General features: G+C 40.8%; 1 protein-coding gene across 5 annotated transcripts in view; it reads right to left on the minus strand.

The window, feature by feature from the left end:
• Window positions 1–11355: 11355 nt before the first annotated feature.
• Window positions 11356–18868, minus strand: part of LOC135309655 (glypican-5-like) — a 381061-nt gene continuing 373548 nt past the window's right edge. For all 5 annotated transcript variants that reach the window (XM_064435855.1, XM_064435854.1, XM_064435853.1 and 2 more), the window contains one exon: window positions 11356–15131. In XM_064435855.1, coding sequence (XP_064291925.1) covers window positions 14929–15131 — 203 coding nt within the window. In that variant the 3' untranslated portion in view covers window positions 11356–14928. The remainder of the gene's footprint in view (window positions 15132–18868) is intronic.

Below are 18868 nucleotides of genomic sequence, written 5' to 3' on the forward strand. Positions count from 1 at the left end.
GCATTAGAGCAACCCTTGGTATAAATTGCTTGAATTAAGAATCTAAGTCAAATGTGGATCTTGCACATAGTGGGGCTGCTTAAAAGGAAATGTCTGAGGGAAACCATTAGGAGAGGAAGAGAAGCTGAAAGACTCTAAGGAAGGTTAAACCTCGCTAGAGAAAACCTGATGAAATAAATTCCCCCATCTTCTCCCCTGCTGCACACACAGATGTTTGCCAACCCCAGTGGAGCAGGACAGATTACAAAGGAATTTCTTCCAGAGGATATCTTCAAAGGATGTGCACAGATGTATTTTAAAATAAATTGGGTGGGTATTGAATTCACATCATTATACTATATGTACTGCTTGTTTCTTCCTTAGTGGGTGACTCTTGGGGATCCTTCTCTCATTAGGTCCCAGACAGGAAAAAAAGCACTTATCCCTTAACTGGAGAACTGTGTAATCTGTTTTTTTCATTGATCAATTAGTCATCATGCACAAAGGCCATAAAGTCCAGCAGGCACCACCTCCCAATTTTCCCTGGATAGTCTCTCTTTGGTGGAAGCACAGTAGTTATCAAATATTTTTATACACTAAAGAATGGGTTAAAGATGAACTTAAGCCTTCACCTCAGCTCATGAGTTACATGTACTCATAACTGCCTCTTGAGTGGAACAATAAATTTGTTCCTCTGTATAATTTGTACTGCAAAGGAAGGTAAGAAAGAAAAGCTGAAGTCTAACAGGGAAGCAAACCCCATATAGTCTTAATAGAAAATATTTACCCTTCAGTAATACAAAGAATTTGATATTTTTCTGTGTATTGTTAATTTTCCTGACAGATTGTGAATTTTCCTTCATATGTAATAACATAAGGTGTCAATAACAGGAGTAAAATCTGAGAATGTTTTGCCCTGTGACTTTTCTCTAGAAAAGAGTATTAGAGTAATATTAGTATAAGTGTTAGAGTATAACCTCCCTTTTGCTCCACAAATGACATTTTACAACTCCTGCTTAGTTTGCTCAGACCAAGTCTGGTTTTTTTTCCCTATGCAGGACAAACAAATGAATAAGAATGACTTTGTGCACTTTGCTTCTTTATGTTACTATGATCTGCTGCTTTTTCTCATTTTATTCCTCCTACTCCCCTCCAAGACAGAGAAGATGAGTCCGGGGCAAACAATACATGGAATTTTCTGGTGATGAATTTAAGTGAGAGGTTGAAAGTGGGAGGGGGGAAAACACCGCCTCTTTTTTTGTTGCTTAGGGGAGAGAATATTCCACCTGCCTTACACCTTCTGGGCACAATCCAGGCCCTGCTGAGGAGCCTGGTTGAAGACAGCTACCAAAAGCTGGTGGTGCTCTCACTCCTGAATGACTTTGCTCATGTCCAGACCTCCCTTCAAAGGCAGGTGCTAAATACTGATAAGAGGCAGAAGGAAAACTCCTCTTGCAGTGGAACTGAGAGATGTAAAGTGATTATTTTAATAAGAGGATATTGTAAAGGCAGAATGATTAGTAAATAGCATGCAAAAGGTTAATTAATATCTATTGATATTCTAACTACAAATATGAGGAAAAAAATGTTCTGGAAGACAGCGTGGACTGAGGAGCATGATGGTATGCAGTTTAACATGCTAAATGGAAATGGATAAAAGGGATATCAAAGCCAGTTTGGGACTATGCAGTAGTTCAGGAAAATGTGCCCTGCATTGGGTGGAACAAGGGTGTTGGGGAACCTGGATCCAACTAACACAGCAAATACAGAGCATAAAGTGAAATCCTGAAGGGAGATGAAATATACACCATGCATGACTGATTCCATTATTCTCCTTTATGAATTTACAAGTGTTTTGAACTTAACTTGTACCTTTGTCTTTTCCACTTTCTTTTCAGAGACAGGATATTTTAGACAAAGGTGGGCCACCAGTTCACCCAGGAATGCATAATTCTTCAGATCTTTTCTCTGGGACTCTTTGAGTTGTGCTATTTTGGTGGGGTTTTTTAAGTCTGCCTTTTTTTTTTTAAATTACATTTTAATTATGATACCTTGAATTTACTGATTTTCCTTCTTTCTAAACATTATGCTTATTGATTTTTGAAGATAACCACGACAGACGTGTACTCATTACCATGTACCATGAAGTCATTTGGGAGTTCACAAAAGAACATTTGCCCAAGTAATGAGGGCTGACAGTTCACTGACCTTTGCTCATGTGACAGCAAAAAGTAGTCTTATACCATCATTACAGCGAAGCACCTTGAAATTAATTATTATATCACTGCCTTGTTTTGATCTCAGTAAATGATGAATTAAGCCCTTTTATATCTAACCCAGAGTCTGTAATTCAGCCACTTTTACATTTTTTGCAGCCTTGTGCCCCAAGTCTGGCTTCCCAGAAACGCTGGCAGAAATACTCTGTCTTTATTTTTCCTTAGAATAAGTCCCAGATATGTTAAGGACTACAAGCCTAGGTATCCACAGAAGAGTGCCCATTGTATCTGGCCAGTATGAAGTGTTCCATGGTGGTTTGTGCTTTTGGCTGTTTAAAGCGTGGCCTCAAGTGATTTCTGTGTCCTTTTTCATGAGAACAAAGGACACAGTAGTGAGCAGGACTGTCTCTCTCTTACCTTCTGTGAGATCCCACAGCCCTCTGCTGCCCAAGGAGCAAGAGGTGTACCCAGAAAAAAACCCCAAGGGACTGCCTAAGACATGGAGGCTCAGGTGTGTCTAATTAACTTGTTCACTGAGAGGAATATTCCACTTGTTTTAGAGGCATTATTCTTTTTATATTTAATGCATTTTTTCCTGTTGAAATTGCTGTGTGAGCCAGCCCTCTGGAGTGTGTTAGATGAACCAGCTTTTCTCACAAAAGGACCCAAAGAAAGCTGCAGGTACATCAGGTGTTTCTGCACAGCTCGTTGGCTATACATGGAAAGAGAAATTGATAACAGTGCAAGACTCCTGCTGATCTGTCCACCTTCAAGACAAACCTAATTTCTGAGGCGGAGCTGAGTACTGAGTAATAGCAGGGCTGGACATGGCTCCTGGCTGCCAGCATGGGCAAAAGGTAAAGGGAGAATGACCTTATAAGTGTGCTCTGCATCATCTTGGGGCCACCTTTTACTCTAGGATCAGTTTTGGGGACCCCAGTTTGGAATGCAGCTGTTGACTGGGGAAAAGCAGGTGACATTGGCAGGTAGGTTTTTCAGCCAGTACAGGTCTGAATCTTGCTGCTGTTGCATGTGCTGCCATGTGTTTCTGTAAGGATAGAATTCATTGGTAAGGTCTGCCCTGCCCAAGGATGAGTGATCAGGAGTTTGCAGGGAACATCCAACAAGAGGAATTGTATTCCTATTAGCACATTTTGCTCTGGGCAAGTATCAGCCTTGTGCTTTTGACTGTTCAGACAAAAAAAGCTGCTACTCTTAGTTCCTTGCGTGTCTGTGAAGAGGAGCATTTTCTTGTGAGTAACATCAGAAAGTCAGTGCATTTACCAGTGCATTTAACCCAAAGAATTCCTGTCCTGTAAGAAAAAGTCAGGGAAGTAACCACTGTGTAGTGACTTAGTACATGCTGATGTTATTAATTTGTGTTGATTTATTCTTTTTTTCAGATTTCACCCATAGCAAATATAATTTCTTCTTTGCATAGAAAAAAACTTAAGGCTGTGGAGGTTAATGAACGTGTTTGTTCACACTGTTCTAATAGGTTACATGCCAGAGTAGGAGCCAAAAACATGAGTTCTCATTGTGGTTCTGACATGCAGTGTAAGAGTGCTGTTCCCTGAGGTTCATTTTCCCAGACAGACAATGAACTATGGGGCTCTTCATCTGAGGTTAATTGGAGTCTCTGCACCTTTCCTTAAATTAAAGAAATTCCCTGAGGAAATTGATGCACCAAATGAGTCTCAAGAACTGTACATCAAATTTAAGGTAGAACTGAGAAAGACAAGTGCTAAACTGTGACCTCACCAGAGGAACACAGCAGTGCATACCAGCTGTGTGTGTACCATGGATGCTTTCCAGGGAAAAGCAAAGCCACTGCCACTCTTAGAAGTTTCTAATTCCTGAAAGATCTGAGGTTATTCACATTTTAGACCCAGTAGGACCAAGATACTTTCTAGTTGTGCAGACCAAGTTACCCTGTAATGGAAAATATTGATTTTGCAGCTAGAAAAGTCTACCCACTTTTTGCTGAGAAAACAGAGGGCAGGCACTGTAACAGTTTGTGCTATAGGATAAGGGAGCAGCCCCCTGCTGTCCCAGCACTTGCCTGAATACAAACAATGAGTCATATGACAAAGAAGCCTTTGAAGGGGTGTCTCAGGCATAATTCATTCCTTCCTGCTCCTGGATGGAGGAAGATCAGCAGAAACTCTTCTCCTTTCCTTCATGCCCTGAGGGCTACCCGTGGAGCATCCCTAACATTGTCTGCATGTGCCCCAAAAAAGGGAATGGCAGCATGATGTGGGAGCCACCGAGAACCCTGGGGCAAGACATGGGGTCCTGCTGTGAGAGACACCCTATGTCCTCACCCCCTTGGGAGAGAGGACAATGCCTGTGGGACCAGGGGAGGCAAGCCCATAAGGATTGAGTCTTCTCTGGGGGGTTTTCAGGTTCTGGGAGTTACCTTGGATCTGTGCTGCAGAGCCAAAACTCCACAAGAAAACACAGTAACCGCTGTGAGGGAACAGGGCTCACATCTGGTGTAATCTCCTTCTGCTTGCTCTGGCAAATTCCTTTCATCCATATGTTGTTTTCTTGAAAACATGCAAGATGGGAAAGTAGTAGTCTCTGGTTGTAGGACATAATCCTGTAGGTGTAGGACATGGGTTTCTCTTCCTTTGGAATTCCTTATTTCTTCTAAAGTTAACTCTGAGTCTCCTTGAGGACATAATAAATGCAAATAAAACCTGTCTTTTTCTTACACAAGCAGAAGTATTTTCAGTTTGCTCTTTTAGGATGGTGGTAGTTTATGTTGGGTTCCTGAGTTAATCATGACTTCACAGGCGTTCTTTCCAAAAAAAGACTGTTTATTTTCAGATGTAAAACTGAAGTGTAGGAAGACTTCCTACACTGAAGTCACAGTGCCTCTCTCAGTATCATAAGGCAAAACATCATTCTGGTAAGTCAGTGGTTGTGTTTGGAGCTATTCCATATTGGAACCCCTGAGAAAAGGTGGGCCAAATGCAGTCTTTTTTTCCCCAGAGTTTGGATATGACCAATTCCATGTTTCAAAGCCAAACTGACATATTGCTCATAACTAAAACCAAGCAACAAGAAGAACAAAAAAAAACTAAAGAGGAAAGATTTAGATTCCTGATGGGAGAAGCATGAAATGTATCATTAGGCTAAGCAGAAGAGCCAGTTACTCACTGCAATTAAAGATCTTCAGTCCAAGATATGAACTCCAGCACCACTATTAAAGAATGTCCTCAAGGCATCTCATCAGATCTGATGTATTCTGAGTATTTTTGGAAAATACATATGGAATCAGGTGAGAAGCAAAGCCTTTAAATAACCCTACAAATTTGAAGTGTCAAAGAAGCACTTTTAAAGCATCTTGGGGAAAAGAAACAACATCCTTTGAAGTGGAGGCAGGTTGGATTTGAGAATGAAGCATCTTTGCAGATTTAGACACCTGCTTAATTAGAGGATGAATGTGAAATCCTTAAAAGGCTTTTATGAGGCAGCACTTCAGAGAACAAGCATCCCTTTAGCATCGGCAGAGAAGAACTGTTGGCTATTATCTCTGGAGTTGGGTCAAAACCAAACATATTCGCAAAAAGCACTCTCTATACATGGTGGGATGAGCTGTGTGCAATTCCTGGACCTCAAATAGGAACCCTTTTGAAAGAATTGGGGACAGCTGGAGTCGTGGATGCTTTAGGAGGCAATATGCAAATCATTATGCAATCAAAAAATAAACTGACGAAGAAAAAAATGGGTAGGTGACAAGAGGCATGCAGTCACGTAAACACAATCAAGATACATTTTGTTCATGATACTGTTGTGCTTCAGTGGTCTGTCTACAGTATTCAACCAGTAGTACCAGAAGAGGAAGTAAAAGAGAGAAAACTTTTCCCATCAACTTCTAAACAGGAAAAAACCCATCTGTTTTGATGGAGCAGTGAAGAGAAGGTCATGGAAATGAGCTTTAAGAAATGCTTGTAAGAGCAAAGGTCTCTGCTGTGCCACTTTAGGTAGAGACATCTGGGAAAAAAAAAGAGATTTGTTTTACCCCCCTCAAATGAAGGAAAACTGCAAAGTTTGTAACTGACAAGTGATGAGAACACGAAGCTGCCAGAAGGGAGTTCCTTTTTCTTGTGCACTGGCCTACATGAAGGCAGAGCAGACAGTGCTCCTAATCAAAACCAGGGAAAAGGCTTTTAATAGGGCACACACTGATTCCAAGAACTCTGTCAGTAGAGAACTCAGTTCTGACTGTTTATGTAGGAATGGAAGTTTTTTTGGAAATGTCCTACCTGCTGTGGGAGGTGTGTGGTCTTTACCAGGAGACCACTGCACGTATTGCATCTCTTCAGGGGTACTGAGAGCTCCCAGGAGAGCAGCTAGGCACCTTTACACCTGACTGTGCTTATTTCAAGAAAGGAAGAAGAACAATAATGGAGTTATTGCTGAAGAAACAGACCTTTCCTTGCCAGACTATGGCCAAAATACATAGTTTCTCAGCAGTTCTCAAGGTCTGCATCCTTTGAGCAAAGCATCATCTGATTAAAATACATTTAAGATTTTATAAGCTTTGTAACTTACATCACTGATGAAAAACACTCAGAGGGAAAGAACAGAAATTTTAATAGACAACGACAATTTCCTGCTGTGGATTATTTATTTTTATTCCCAATCGCAGTTCACTGTCTTTTACAAAGCACGCTGTTCAACTTTTCAAAGTAGCCTTGTTCTTCTTTTAAGACATTGTTCTCAGACTGTTTCTTTAAATTGCTTGCATCGTATTCAATGCTGAAAACAAACTTGAAGAAAATTGACAAATTTATGCAATAAAAATATAAGCAGATATACTGCAAATACAACACGTGCTTGGGAAATAGAAATATATATTAGAGCTCGAATACAGCTTAGGGCAAAACCAATCTATTTTGGAACTTAAAATACCCAAGATACAACTAATGTAAGATAAAAATGGAGCAGCCTATTAATTCCTGTAAAGTAAAATGTACTAAAACAGACTAAGAGGCCATAAACCAGTTATTTAAAAAGCTAAATGGCAAAGCACATATTTCACTAGAGTTTCTATCCCAGCGTAGTGTAAACATTCATGCTGTGTTAGTGCTGATACCAAAGAACAGGAAGTAGCTGTATTATGCAACAAATTGCAAGGTTTGGTGTACTGGCTTCCATTTTTATTCCAATAGGGCTCCATAAAATAAGTGGGATACAAAAAACATATTCTGTAGTATTGCTGCTCCAAAAGCCTGCTCCCAACTGCAGCTGCAGTGTTTTGGGAGGAGGTTTCAACCCTGCTGCTCACCCCTAATGCAAAAGCTCAAATAAGTCAGGTAAATGCATCTTCTCATTTCTCAGTGAGCCCCACTGACTGCCTGACTGCTTTGTGGACTTGTCTACAGCTTTTGCCCACACATGGCTTGTCACCTGTGAGCCATAATCCTGAGCTTTTTTACAGCCCAAAGCAGAACTGAAGGGTAGATGTGCTCTTCCATGACAACCAGGTAAACTGTGACGCTCGCACCGAACCCAGCCCCACTCAGGGGGATGTTGTGAGGCCTAACATCCTGCTTTGCTTTCCTTCCAAGCTGGATGTTTAGCATAATATAGAATAATGTTTGCTTCTGTTCAGAAGAAATTCAATTTCTTCACTCTAGAACTGCAGTAACTCAGGAATTTGTGATTTTGCTCATCTGGAAACTCCTGGATAATTTTACCTGAAACTGAATGCAAAGACACACAAGCTTCAGCTGAGGCTGTGCACAGCTGCCTGCCCTCTGCTGTGTGAGCTTCCCTGAAGACATCACAGCTACCATCAGTTTTCTCCAACGAGTCTTGCTTAATTTTTAAGACCAGTTCAAGACCTGGATCCTCTTTTAACATGAAACAGGAAAATCAGACTTGATCTGCCTCAAAGCTTGATCTGTATCAGTGAACCTTCTCTGAGAAAGAATTCCTACCCTAGGAGATACTCACAGAATAAATATCTCCTTGTAGCCCAGCTACAAAGGTGTAGAACCAACTGCTGCTGGAAAAGGCCCCTGCTGTGCCCTAGGAAGGGAAAATGCCAGCAGACTCAGGGCATCCCATGTCTTACAGGTTTGTGTTACAGGCATGAGACACTCTCTGAGCAGTGGCTGGGGCAATACAAAAGTTAAGCAAATTTTGTAATCCCTGCAGTTACTCTTGATTTTCTGCACCTGCAAAAAAATGGGCAGGAACTCCCATTCTTGGGCTAGATACATATATCAGGGTAAATTTGCATTGTTAAACTGAAATCAAGGACTGCACTGATCTATAGGAACTTAAAGTATCTTCCCACATTTCACACCTCCAGAAAAGTATCTTTATTTTTGATTTCTCAATTTTGTATGCATGGAGACTGTAAACATTTTTTTAGATCTTCTTTTTAGAAAGATCAAATTATTTTCCTCAGTATTTTGTGCATTTAAATAGAAAATTACTATTTACCTAGAATCTTCCTTGCAAGATTGAAGCAATCTGGTTTAATTTTCACAAGTTTAATACAGCATTCTCAACTTCTGAACTGTATATATGTATAGAGAAATGTGAAAATTACACTAATATCTATGGTCTTGAAGTCTTACTGCTTTCCTTTTTCATCACTGAATAAAACAGGCTACAAATTTGGGATGCTGTAGTTAATTATGGGAAAGTGGTATCAGACTTCCTCCATCTTAACTGCATTTAAAATGTCAGTAACTATTTTAGGTGCAGTAGCCTAAAAGCCCAGCCTGGCTCATAAACCCAGAAGATGTATGAAAACGTGCTTTTGCGTTCCCCTGAAAAGTAATTTTTACAACTGTGTATTTGTAAGGAGTTCACAAAACTAGCAATGCATTTATTTTTCAAATGAATTGTCCATAGCCTGTAGAATAATTCAAACAGGTGCTAATTAGGTGTACAGAAAGGCCACTGAGGACAATTTATATATCCCCCTGCAAGAGAAAAAAACCTGAATAAATATTAATTGCTTATATTATACAACTAATTATTTTTAAGATGGCACTAAATTAACTGCAAATATTATAATTACGAAGTACTGAGTAATTTACTAAAGATTAATTGAAATGATTAAGTGCAAACAGCATAATTTTGCACTTTCTACATGGAAAAAAAGAGATGAACGTGGTTGTTAGTGGGTATTTAATGAAGCACTTCAAGCACATTGTGAGAGCACCAGTGGCCCCTCTTTGATGTGCTCTTCTCCTGGAAGGGTATTACAGGATTTCCACGGGGGGAAATCCTTGTAAGTGTTGGTAATGACCAGAATGCCTAAACCAGTCTATTTTAAGGACAGCGACATGGAGTGACACAAAAAAATTTCACCATGGTCTGTCCAGCAGCCTCTTCTCCAAGCTACAGCAGCTGCAGCTGCCTCCTGAGTAAGGACTGAAGCAGCTGCACGTGCAGTTGGAATGCATTCCTTGCAACTGGCAAAAGGACATCCACTCCAAGCAAGATATTGGAAATATCACTGTGCAGCAATAGTTTCAATTCACTTTGCTGAATTCAGTAGCAGCTTCCTGCTGTGCTGTGTGAAGGTGCAATGGTGATGTACCTGGAGAAGGGAGAGGGACTGGAAAAAATGTCCCATTTTTCCATGGGTGATTTCTATCCTAGGAGTATTCTCCATGTTAAATGCAGGATCTTTTTCTGAATTTACTCCCTGTTGATTACAATCTCTCACCCAGTATTTTTTTTTTTTTGGTGGCTTAATATTGAATATAATTCAAATGTAGTTATTTAGAGAGTGACATTGGAACACAGAAGAGAATTCAGTATTGAGAATAATTCTAGACTTCTGAGGCAATGGGAGGAAGATAAACTTGTGTTCTTTTTGACTAACGCATGTCAGAGCAGTAATGACATTGACTGGAAGATGTTTCACTTTTCAGTGACATATGCCATATGTCATTACATGAAGCACAAAGAGCAGCAAAATGCAATAAATGAAAATAAATGCTCTGTACTTATGGCCAGTTGTAAAATTAAGCCCTTAAAATGTGCAAGATAGGGAATATGTCCTACAGAGCTAAACTTGACCATGTGAGGAGACATGAGGAAAGCATGTATACCAACTGATTTCCCTTTAAAATGGGTAGACTGTTTATCAATTTTCATTAAAAGGCTCGAATCCCTCTGACACCATGCTAGCTGAAAATTGTGCCTGTAAACTTTGTTTAATGTGAAGAGTTCAATTCAGGAATGTAGGAACTTTCTGGATTTTTTTGTCCTACTCAGTATCTCACTTCAATGTGTGTTCCAGCTCCTTTCACTTGAATAGACCTTGCTTAAACCTAATAATATGCAATACTGAATATCTCAGTAAATATGGGCAAAAAGGCTTGACTAATATTAAAATCAAGTCTGTAAACAACATCCATTAGGACAACATGAAGAAGACTCATACAGGATGAGAGAGTCAAATATAAATTTTCTCTGTATGTTGCAGTCTTGGTATCAAAAGGGAGTAGGGCTATTTTAAACACAGGTCTGATTTAAGAGATCAGAGAGATGTGAATCTCACAGCCAGATGCCCACGCACAGAGCCTCTGAAGTCAACGCAGCTGGACAGTATTATTTGTGTGCCCTTATCAAGCTCTGACAGACATTTTTACCTCAAAAGGTTCATTACTGAGAGATCAGAATCACAGTTCCTTATGCAATAACGAAGTTGCACTAGAAGAGAGGGCACAGCACTGGCAATGTGCAAGCCAGAAAAAAGTGCGAGAGGCCAGACTGTGTAAAGCATCTAAACTGCAAAAAAAAGTCCAATTCCTAGCAGGTGGCTGTGAAGTTGTCTGAAAGTGCAGTCTCTTGATTCTCTGCTGCTCTTTGCCTGGCCACTCTCCAAGAGATGATTTGGAGAGGTGCAAAAGCTGCTTGAAATTAGCTGAGAGCACTGGGCTCAGAGCAGCCAGCTGGAGGCTGCCATGCCCTGGCACCCTGCAGCCACCCACGCCTCTGCCCACCCCTGCTCATCCTCCCCTGGTGCTCCACAGCCAGGAAGGGGACTGGGGACACGCAGACCTGAGCCTCTTACAGGAACATAGAGCCTGAAGAGCTGTGAAACACTGAGAACTGACACTGTGCCCATGGCAGCTTTGTCTGATTTGGTAAAAAGCCTGCATCACTCCCAACAGAAAATTGTACATTGATTTTACTCACAAATGTATGACAGCAGTTACTTTCCAATGCTGGCATTAACAAATGTGGGCACAACAAAACATTCAAAGGAAGTCATAGCAAAACAATAAACAATCAGAAAGCAGTGGCTAAATACAATTCATAACTGTTAGGCACGGCTACAGCAATGCTCTTAGACTGGTACCTTATTTTACACTGAGATTACACAGACAAGTTCAGAAGTATTTTGAATTTAGACCCTTGTAATTACATCATAATTACAGTGTCCTGGGTAACAAACTAATACTTTGTAAAGCAGGTATCTTATTCATCTGAAAAGGAATGCCTCCTTTATCTGACACAGCCAGTTGGTTTTATCTTTGCTGGTATAGATGGTTTGTTTGATGGAAAACATTTGTTTGTAAAAATGTAAACGTAACTGATCCTGAAAGGGAAAAATATCATAAACCACCAGTAAAAATAAACTGCACTGCCCTTTAAAATGGCACCATTTTTTATGTTCATTGTGAACGTATTTCATGCTGGTTTGACCAGTCTCTTCTTGCAGTGTAGAAGTGTTTTTGCATGAAATGTATTAATTGATGTACAGCCCTCTCCCCTCGTTCTGCAGCAAGTTGTGTCTATCAAAACACTGGCTGAGTCCAATGAAATGAGTTGATTCTACCTCACCCCACGATTTGAACTTGTTGTGTTTTGTTACAGAAACTTTTAAAGGGTTTTCTTGTTTAGCTCAAGAGATGAATACAAATATTCGCCAACCAATTCCCAAATCCCAACCCTTGATTTTTCAGAGGTTTCTGTTTAGCAAAATTATGCCATTTAGCAACAACAAATAGCTCCCTGGGTGAATTATTGCATACTTGCCTCCTGTGGGGTTTCTGCAGCTCCCTCTGCTGCAGCTGAACATCGGGCCAGCAAGATCACCACTAAAATCTTTTCCAGAACAGACCTCAGAGACACACCTGGCTCTGGCTGATCAGGTTCCCTCTCTGCAGGTGAGAAAAATCTGAAAACTCCAAACTGCACAGCTGACATCTGGCAGGACTGGAGCCCAGCCCTGAAACCTCATGCACAGGAATCCTGATGGACACTTTCAGTGCCTGAATGATGACTGAGCCCTGTCAGTGAGAGAACACTAAATCAGCAGTCAGGCTGACAACATCAGACAGGGATGGCTCCAGTGAACCAGAGTGCTTGGTGGGGCAGGTGGGGAGTGTGAGCATCCGGGGTACATTTCTGTTTGTGCACTGAGAGCTCCTCTCTGACTCAGCCATCAGTGCAGGATTCTCTAAGAGTGCCAGGCATTAGAGAGTCCTTCCACTGCACAAAAGATGGGACCTGCACACCTCTGCAGGTAAAACAGCACTTGTCCAAAGGGCACCAAAAATGAATACAAGAAGCAGCATTTTTAATTATGGTTCCATAGACTGATGCAGCTCACAAACCCTGGAAAACACAGGACAGCCATTTAAATACTTGTGGGAAAACTGATTTTCACTAACTGGACTGGGAAGTACTCCTTAGGGATATTTATATCCTTACCATTGTGAAAAATCAGAGTTAAAATATAAAATACTTGATGTTAATGTATCTTCTCAATTTTATTTCCTGGTTTCAATATTACAACTGAATTATCTGTTAGAAAATTTAGCTGCTGCCACTTTAGAGATGCTGCCTTTGCAGCTGGGTACATCCACAGTTCTGATCATACCTTTATGTCGTAAATATGATCTAGGAACCAAAACTGGGAATGAAACTCAAGCCCCACCTTTGCAAACATAATTAGACATGTTCACTGATACTGTCTGGAAGTGTGCAAGCGTAATGAGCCTTTGTTCTCTTATTGTCTGCTTGTTCTGCACTACTGTCACCTCCTGTGTGGTGGTACCCAGCAGTAATCCTGGCCCATGGCACCTTCTTTGAGTCAGGCTTCCATAACCAAAGTTGCCAATAAATTGCCTGAAGCTGGTTAGTGAGACATGGGGCTCTTCTTTTGAGTAATCTCAGTGACTGGGTAACACCAAGTATCAAAGAGATGTTTTACAAAAACCAAAGGCAAGTGTTTTACATTAAATCTTACAAAACTGTACATAAGAATAGTCTACAACATGAAAATGGCCATTAAATGGTTGTAATAGTTATGAAATGTAGTAAATATAACAATTCTAATGTTTCATATATTTATCATATTAATCACTGTATTCATACAGTTGTGTTTGTATACATATATTCAATGGCACTGTAAACAGTTGTTGGAAAACACACATTAACTCTTAACCCATTAGAAGTTATATAGTACTTTTTCATCCAAAAAGTTAAAATGCATCAATGTAACATTGACTTAAAAAAAATAGCCTTGTAATATAATGCACATTTGACATTTTCTAGGGTAGGAATCAAGACGAGCATAACAGAGAAGTCCTAAATTTCAGAATGTTTTACATTTACACCTAACGTGATACAAAATTTTAAACATTAAATGTAATTAAATAATACAGTTTATGAAACAGTTGATTTCAGAGATCCATAATACACAAAATCTAGTTAGTGTCTAATGGGAGTTTCCAATAATTTATATCTCTGGGACCTTTATGGAAAACTTAAGTTGGTTTCTATGTAATAGGCAAAGTAAGTTTGAACTGAATTATCTTTTTTTTATTTTTTTTATTTTTCTTTTTCTGTACAGAGCTGCATTTAGGTGGATAAAACATTATTATGTTTATTTATGTTTCCCTTTGCTGGACATTCATCCAATAAGCCTTGAGCATATGCTTAAGCATCTGGTAATGACATTTTGTGGGGCAGGGAAACTTACTATCTATGTCTCTCAGTAAACAAAGTGGTTCTATTTTTTTCCACAGTTAAGGCAACTATACTGATATATTAGACACACCATATGTTTTTATGTTGCTTCCTACAATCTAAACAATAAGAGTGAAAAGAAGTTTCAAACATGCTTTGATCTTCTTGACCACTCAGGAATTTCATCAAGCTGGTAGAGAGCACTTCACACTACAGGGCAGCAACCTGGTACCTGGGCTGGTGGGAGGTGTCCCTGCCATGGCAGGGGGCTGGGACTCCATAATCTTTAAGGTCCATCCCAACCCCATAACATCCTACCATTCTGTGAACTGTAGCACAGCTTGTTAGCTGCTCACTTAAAAAAACAAAGTATGGATTGCCTTGAATTTGAAGACTGACCATTCATATAACTTACCAGAAAAATGAAACAAATAATAAACAGCCAGTCAGATTCTAGCAAATGAATTGATAAAAACAGTAACACACACATACAGAATTTCTGGGTTTTCAGTTATTTCTACCCCATAACTTAAGCTATGCAGACCCTTGTGATCATCCTCGCTGTACCTTGGGTGAGCTTTGCCAAAAGCTATCTTCAGACACTGAAAGTGATGACACTTGGTATCTGCCAACTCCAGCATTTCACTTTGTATTTATCCTAACAAATCACATCAACTAGAGAGCCATTTCCACTTGTTTCCAGTCGGGTAAGGCTGCAGGTATCAATGACAGTGAAGAGGAGCACAGCAGCTGCAGGGCAGTGCAGCTACAGGGGACAGAGCCACAGAGCTGCAAGTGCTGCCAGAACAGCAAGGCAGGGACTCAGGGCTGGGCTGCTCCCACTGCCAGTTGCACTGTGCTTGGAGGATGACTTGACAGTGCTTGTGGTGGTTGTGGTGTCAATCCTTTTCACGGTTGGTTTTGGTTCATTTCTGCTTTCTGGATGGGTTTTCTTGTCCTTGAGAATATCTGGAAACATGAAAGTGAACATGAGATTAATCACATATCTTTTAAATAGTGCTTGAACATATTTAAATATTGCTGGAACATGGTGTACACTCGTTCTGAATAACTGAAACATGGATGAAGACTGATGGGGCACTTGCCCTCATGTTTTAGTTGGGCTCAGTGGGGCTGCTCTCCTCAGCACCCACAGTTTTGCTTGTTGAGCAAAAGGCAGTCTCCTGTGCCTGCCTGGGGGTTACTCACAGACACAGCCTGAGCAGAATAACAGGCATTCTGCATTGCAGTGGCTGGGCTCAGAACCTCTTCCCTCACAGAAAGCACCTTCAGTTTCACCTGGGCTGGGAACTAGCCCATGCTTTAAAACGTGGTTAGGGTTGAGTGGATTTGTAGCAGGGTGCAGTGAAACACCCTCCAGGCTGGTGGGGTGCTGCAGGAGACTGGATATTGACTCAACACAATCCCAGAATGGTTTGGGTTGGAAGAGACCTTAAAGATCACCTCGTTCCACCCCCTGCCATGGGCAGGGACACCTTGCACTATCCCAGGTTGCTCCAAGCCCATCCAACCTGGCCTGGGACACTTCCAGGGATCCAGGGGCATCCACAGCCTCTCTGGGCACCCTGTGCCAGGGCCTCAGCACCCCCTGAGTACTGAACTTCTTCCCAGAATCTAACCAAAATCTCTCCTCTTTTCATTACAAATCACTACCCCTCGTCCTTTTCTGCCTGTGCCAAGGGTCACTCTCCCCCCTTTCTGTGAGTCTCCTTTAAGCACTGGAAGGCTTCTCCCTCCAGATGCATTTTGAGGCAATGCCATGTATTTTTATATAAAGAATTGGATTCAGAAGAAAGTGGAAGTGGCCCTTTATTGCAAAAACATGGATTTGTTTTTTTATAGGGAGAAAATAATAAATCTTTGGTTATGAAGACATTTCCAAGCTATTTGCAAATATTACTGAGACCATATTGCCCTTAAAACCCTCTCATTGACATTGTGGAGAAAAAAACAAACAAACAAACAAAAAGACTATTTCATCTGCTGAAGGGATGATGATTTTATAGTCAATCTGTAAAAGCATACCTGAGTGCTCAGAAAGAACAAAAGCTTACCTGGAAGAATTTATAATTAACAATAAATGTTCAGGTCCAAGTTTAAAGGATTTGTGTTACTAATGAATGCAGTGCACATACAAAAGAAAGCAAAAGGCATGGATTTGTAATGCAGATGAAACAGCAGTCCAATCTTAAAATGAAAACTCTGAATCACAGAAGCAAGTTCCTGGCAGAAACTGAAAAGATGGAAAGTATTCCAGAAATGTAAATGCAATCTGAGATCATTGTCTGCATGTCAGTAGCTCTGAACAACCATCAATAAATTCACTTGATACTAAAAATGAGCTATTGTATTGGGAAAGCACACATTGTTCTTTTGCCAGAATAAACTGTAAAAGAAATGCAATGAATTCCTCCATTTTACCATAATATCAACATTAATCCCAGAGGAATGTGTGATTCCTACACCTGACTCAAGAGGGACTGCAGTGAAGGGACAGCAGCTGGCAAGGCATACTTTGGGAAAAGGGTATTCTGACATTGTGCTTGAGATTCCTTATGGCAAAGTGCAGGCAGAGCTCTCTGTGATTGCAACTTGCAGTGGAGCTCACAGAAAGGAGGGGGAGAAAAGGCACGCTCGAAATGTTTAGAAAATATCAGTATTCTGAGGACATTTAAAGAAAAATGGACAACCTTCAGACTGTCATTAAAGTAAATTAAGAATAAATCATGGAAATAGGTGTGCTCTGACACTGCCTCGAGTCCTTTCCATCACTGTCACTCTCCTTTGCAACTGCAGTAAAGGCACTATTTCTCTGCTGCCTCTTATATCATCCCAGCCTGCTGACTTCAGCTCTCTGGGGCCAGCTGATTAAATTAAGACCTCACTCAGGTAAATCCATTCCCCTCTTTCAGCTGGCCATGTCCAGCATTGTAACTTGATTGGCGTCTATAAATTGGGCAGACTGAAATGTATTAATTCGTTTATTTTCTTACTATTGACTTTAACAAAAATCTAGGGTAAGATTTAATGCTATCAGAGAGACTGTTGGTTTTTAAAAGCTTTCCTCTCAGTCACTGCTTAATGCACTACATAACAAGCGTTAAATAATACATTAGAAAATTCAGCCTTTATCCTTTCCAGGGGAAGGACTCCATTCTGAATTCTCTCTCTGTCTTCATGGCAGAGGATCTTCCGATGCTATTCATGGCCAATTCTAATTTGGGATCTAATTGTGCAAAATTGGCATTTTATTTATAATGCTCTGTTTTCTGCTTTCTTAAAAATAAATAAAAATAGCTTAACTTTCAATTCAGTTCAAAATCTATTTCAATCCTCTATTTGGTTTTTAAGGCACAAATTTCAGCAGCATAAAGATTTCCCATTTTATTCCAGTTTCCTCAGAGTTCCTGTTGCTTACTCACTCCATGATTTTGGCTGAGACTCTGAGTTAAATGAGTTTTTCCTCTTAAATCTTTTCCTCTGAGTCAGAGATGGTTATGTTCAGTCTACTACTGACATTCAAAAGGCAAAAAAGTACTGATCATGCTAGGAAAGAAAAAAGTGCTAGTGTGAAGACTAGCACAGAAATGAAACTTCAGTCTCAACAGAGCAAACCCCAGATGTTCAGCACCCATGAATTCAGCCCCCGGAGTATGACTTCATAAAACCAAACCCACAGCTTTGGTTGGTTCTCCTGTTTACCTTCTGAATTTTAAAGGCCTTATGGTTGCCCATTAGAAGCTTTCTCTATTGCTACAAACTTCCTTCCACCATCAGTCCCTCTCTGTGTTGCAGGAATGGAGTGGTTGAACTCTCTGAAGGGTCCAGCTGCCCTCAGCCTGACCAGGGGATGTCCTTTGGACATGAACATTGTTCTGTGCTGTTTATTGCCACTGCACCGTGGTGGTGACACAGCCACTGCAGTGGCGGCTGCGCGTTCCCTCATCCAGCTCTCAGTGAGGATATTCAAATCCTGCCAAAAAGGGTGCTTAGTGACGGCAGCTGGCTGCCAAAGCAGCCTTTCTGAGCAGCCTTTCGGGACTCCTGCCCAGGACAGGGGCTGCTGGGGTCACTGAGGATGGCTCAGAGCTCCTCCAGGCCCCGTGATTACAGCTCAGCTACTCCAGGGGATTGAGTCCACTTCCTCAGCTGAACTCTCATCTCTGTTACCTGCTGCTGAACTCACATCTCGACAGTATAAACAAAGCACAGAATGAAAATGACTTGACCTTGCTGTTGAGTGCTCAGGATTATCTTCACCTCCGAGCTGTAACCACAGATTGCTGCCCAGGAATGCATGTGCTGCTCCGGCGGCACCGAGCTACTCACAAATACCTCATGGATCAATACTATTCCTCAGAGAGACCAGCTTAGCATGACAGGAGAACCAAAACTGCCACTGACATCTAATTTAGGAACAGGAAACCTCCGCTATAGTGAGGGCTGATTATACTTTTCAAATGCATTCAGTGAGTACACCTGAAGCAGAGGCAGTAAAGATTCTAGGGCAAAACAATGCCATTATAATTTTTTTAGGTTATTACCAGGTCATCAGACAGAAGTTCAAGTCATATTCACAGCCAAGCTGTCTGCTCCCCCTTCCTAGGCCAAATGATTTTCAGTTTGCTACTGCTAGGGATTACCAAAGATGTAACTATTTACTGGTGTTCTTGCATGCTATTGCT

Source organism: Passer domesticus, chromosome 11 (assembly GCF_036417665.1).
Source record: "Passer domesticus isolate bPasDom1 chromosome 11, bPasDom1.hap1, whole genome shotgun sequence".
Lineage (NCBI taxonomy): Eukaryota > Metazoa > Chordata > Aves > Passeriformes > Passeridae > Passer > Passer domesticus.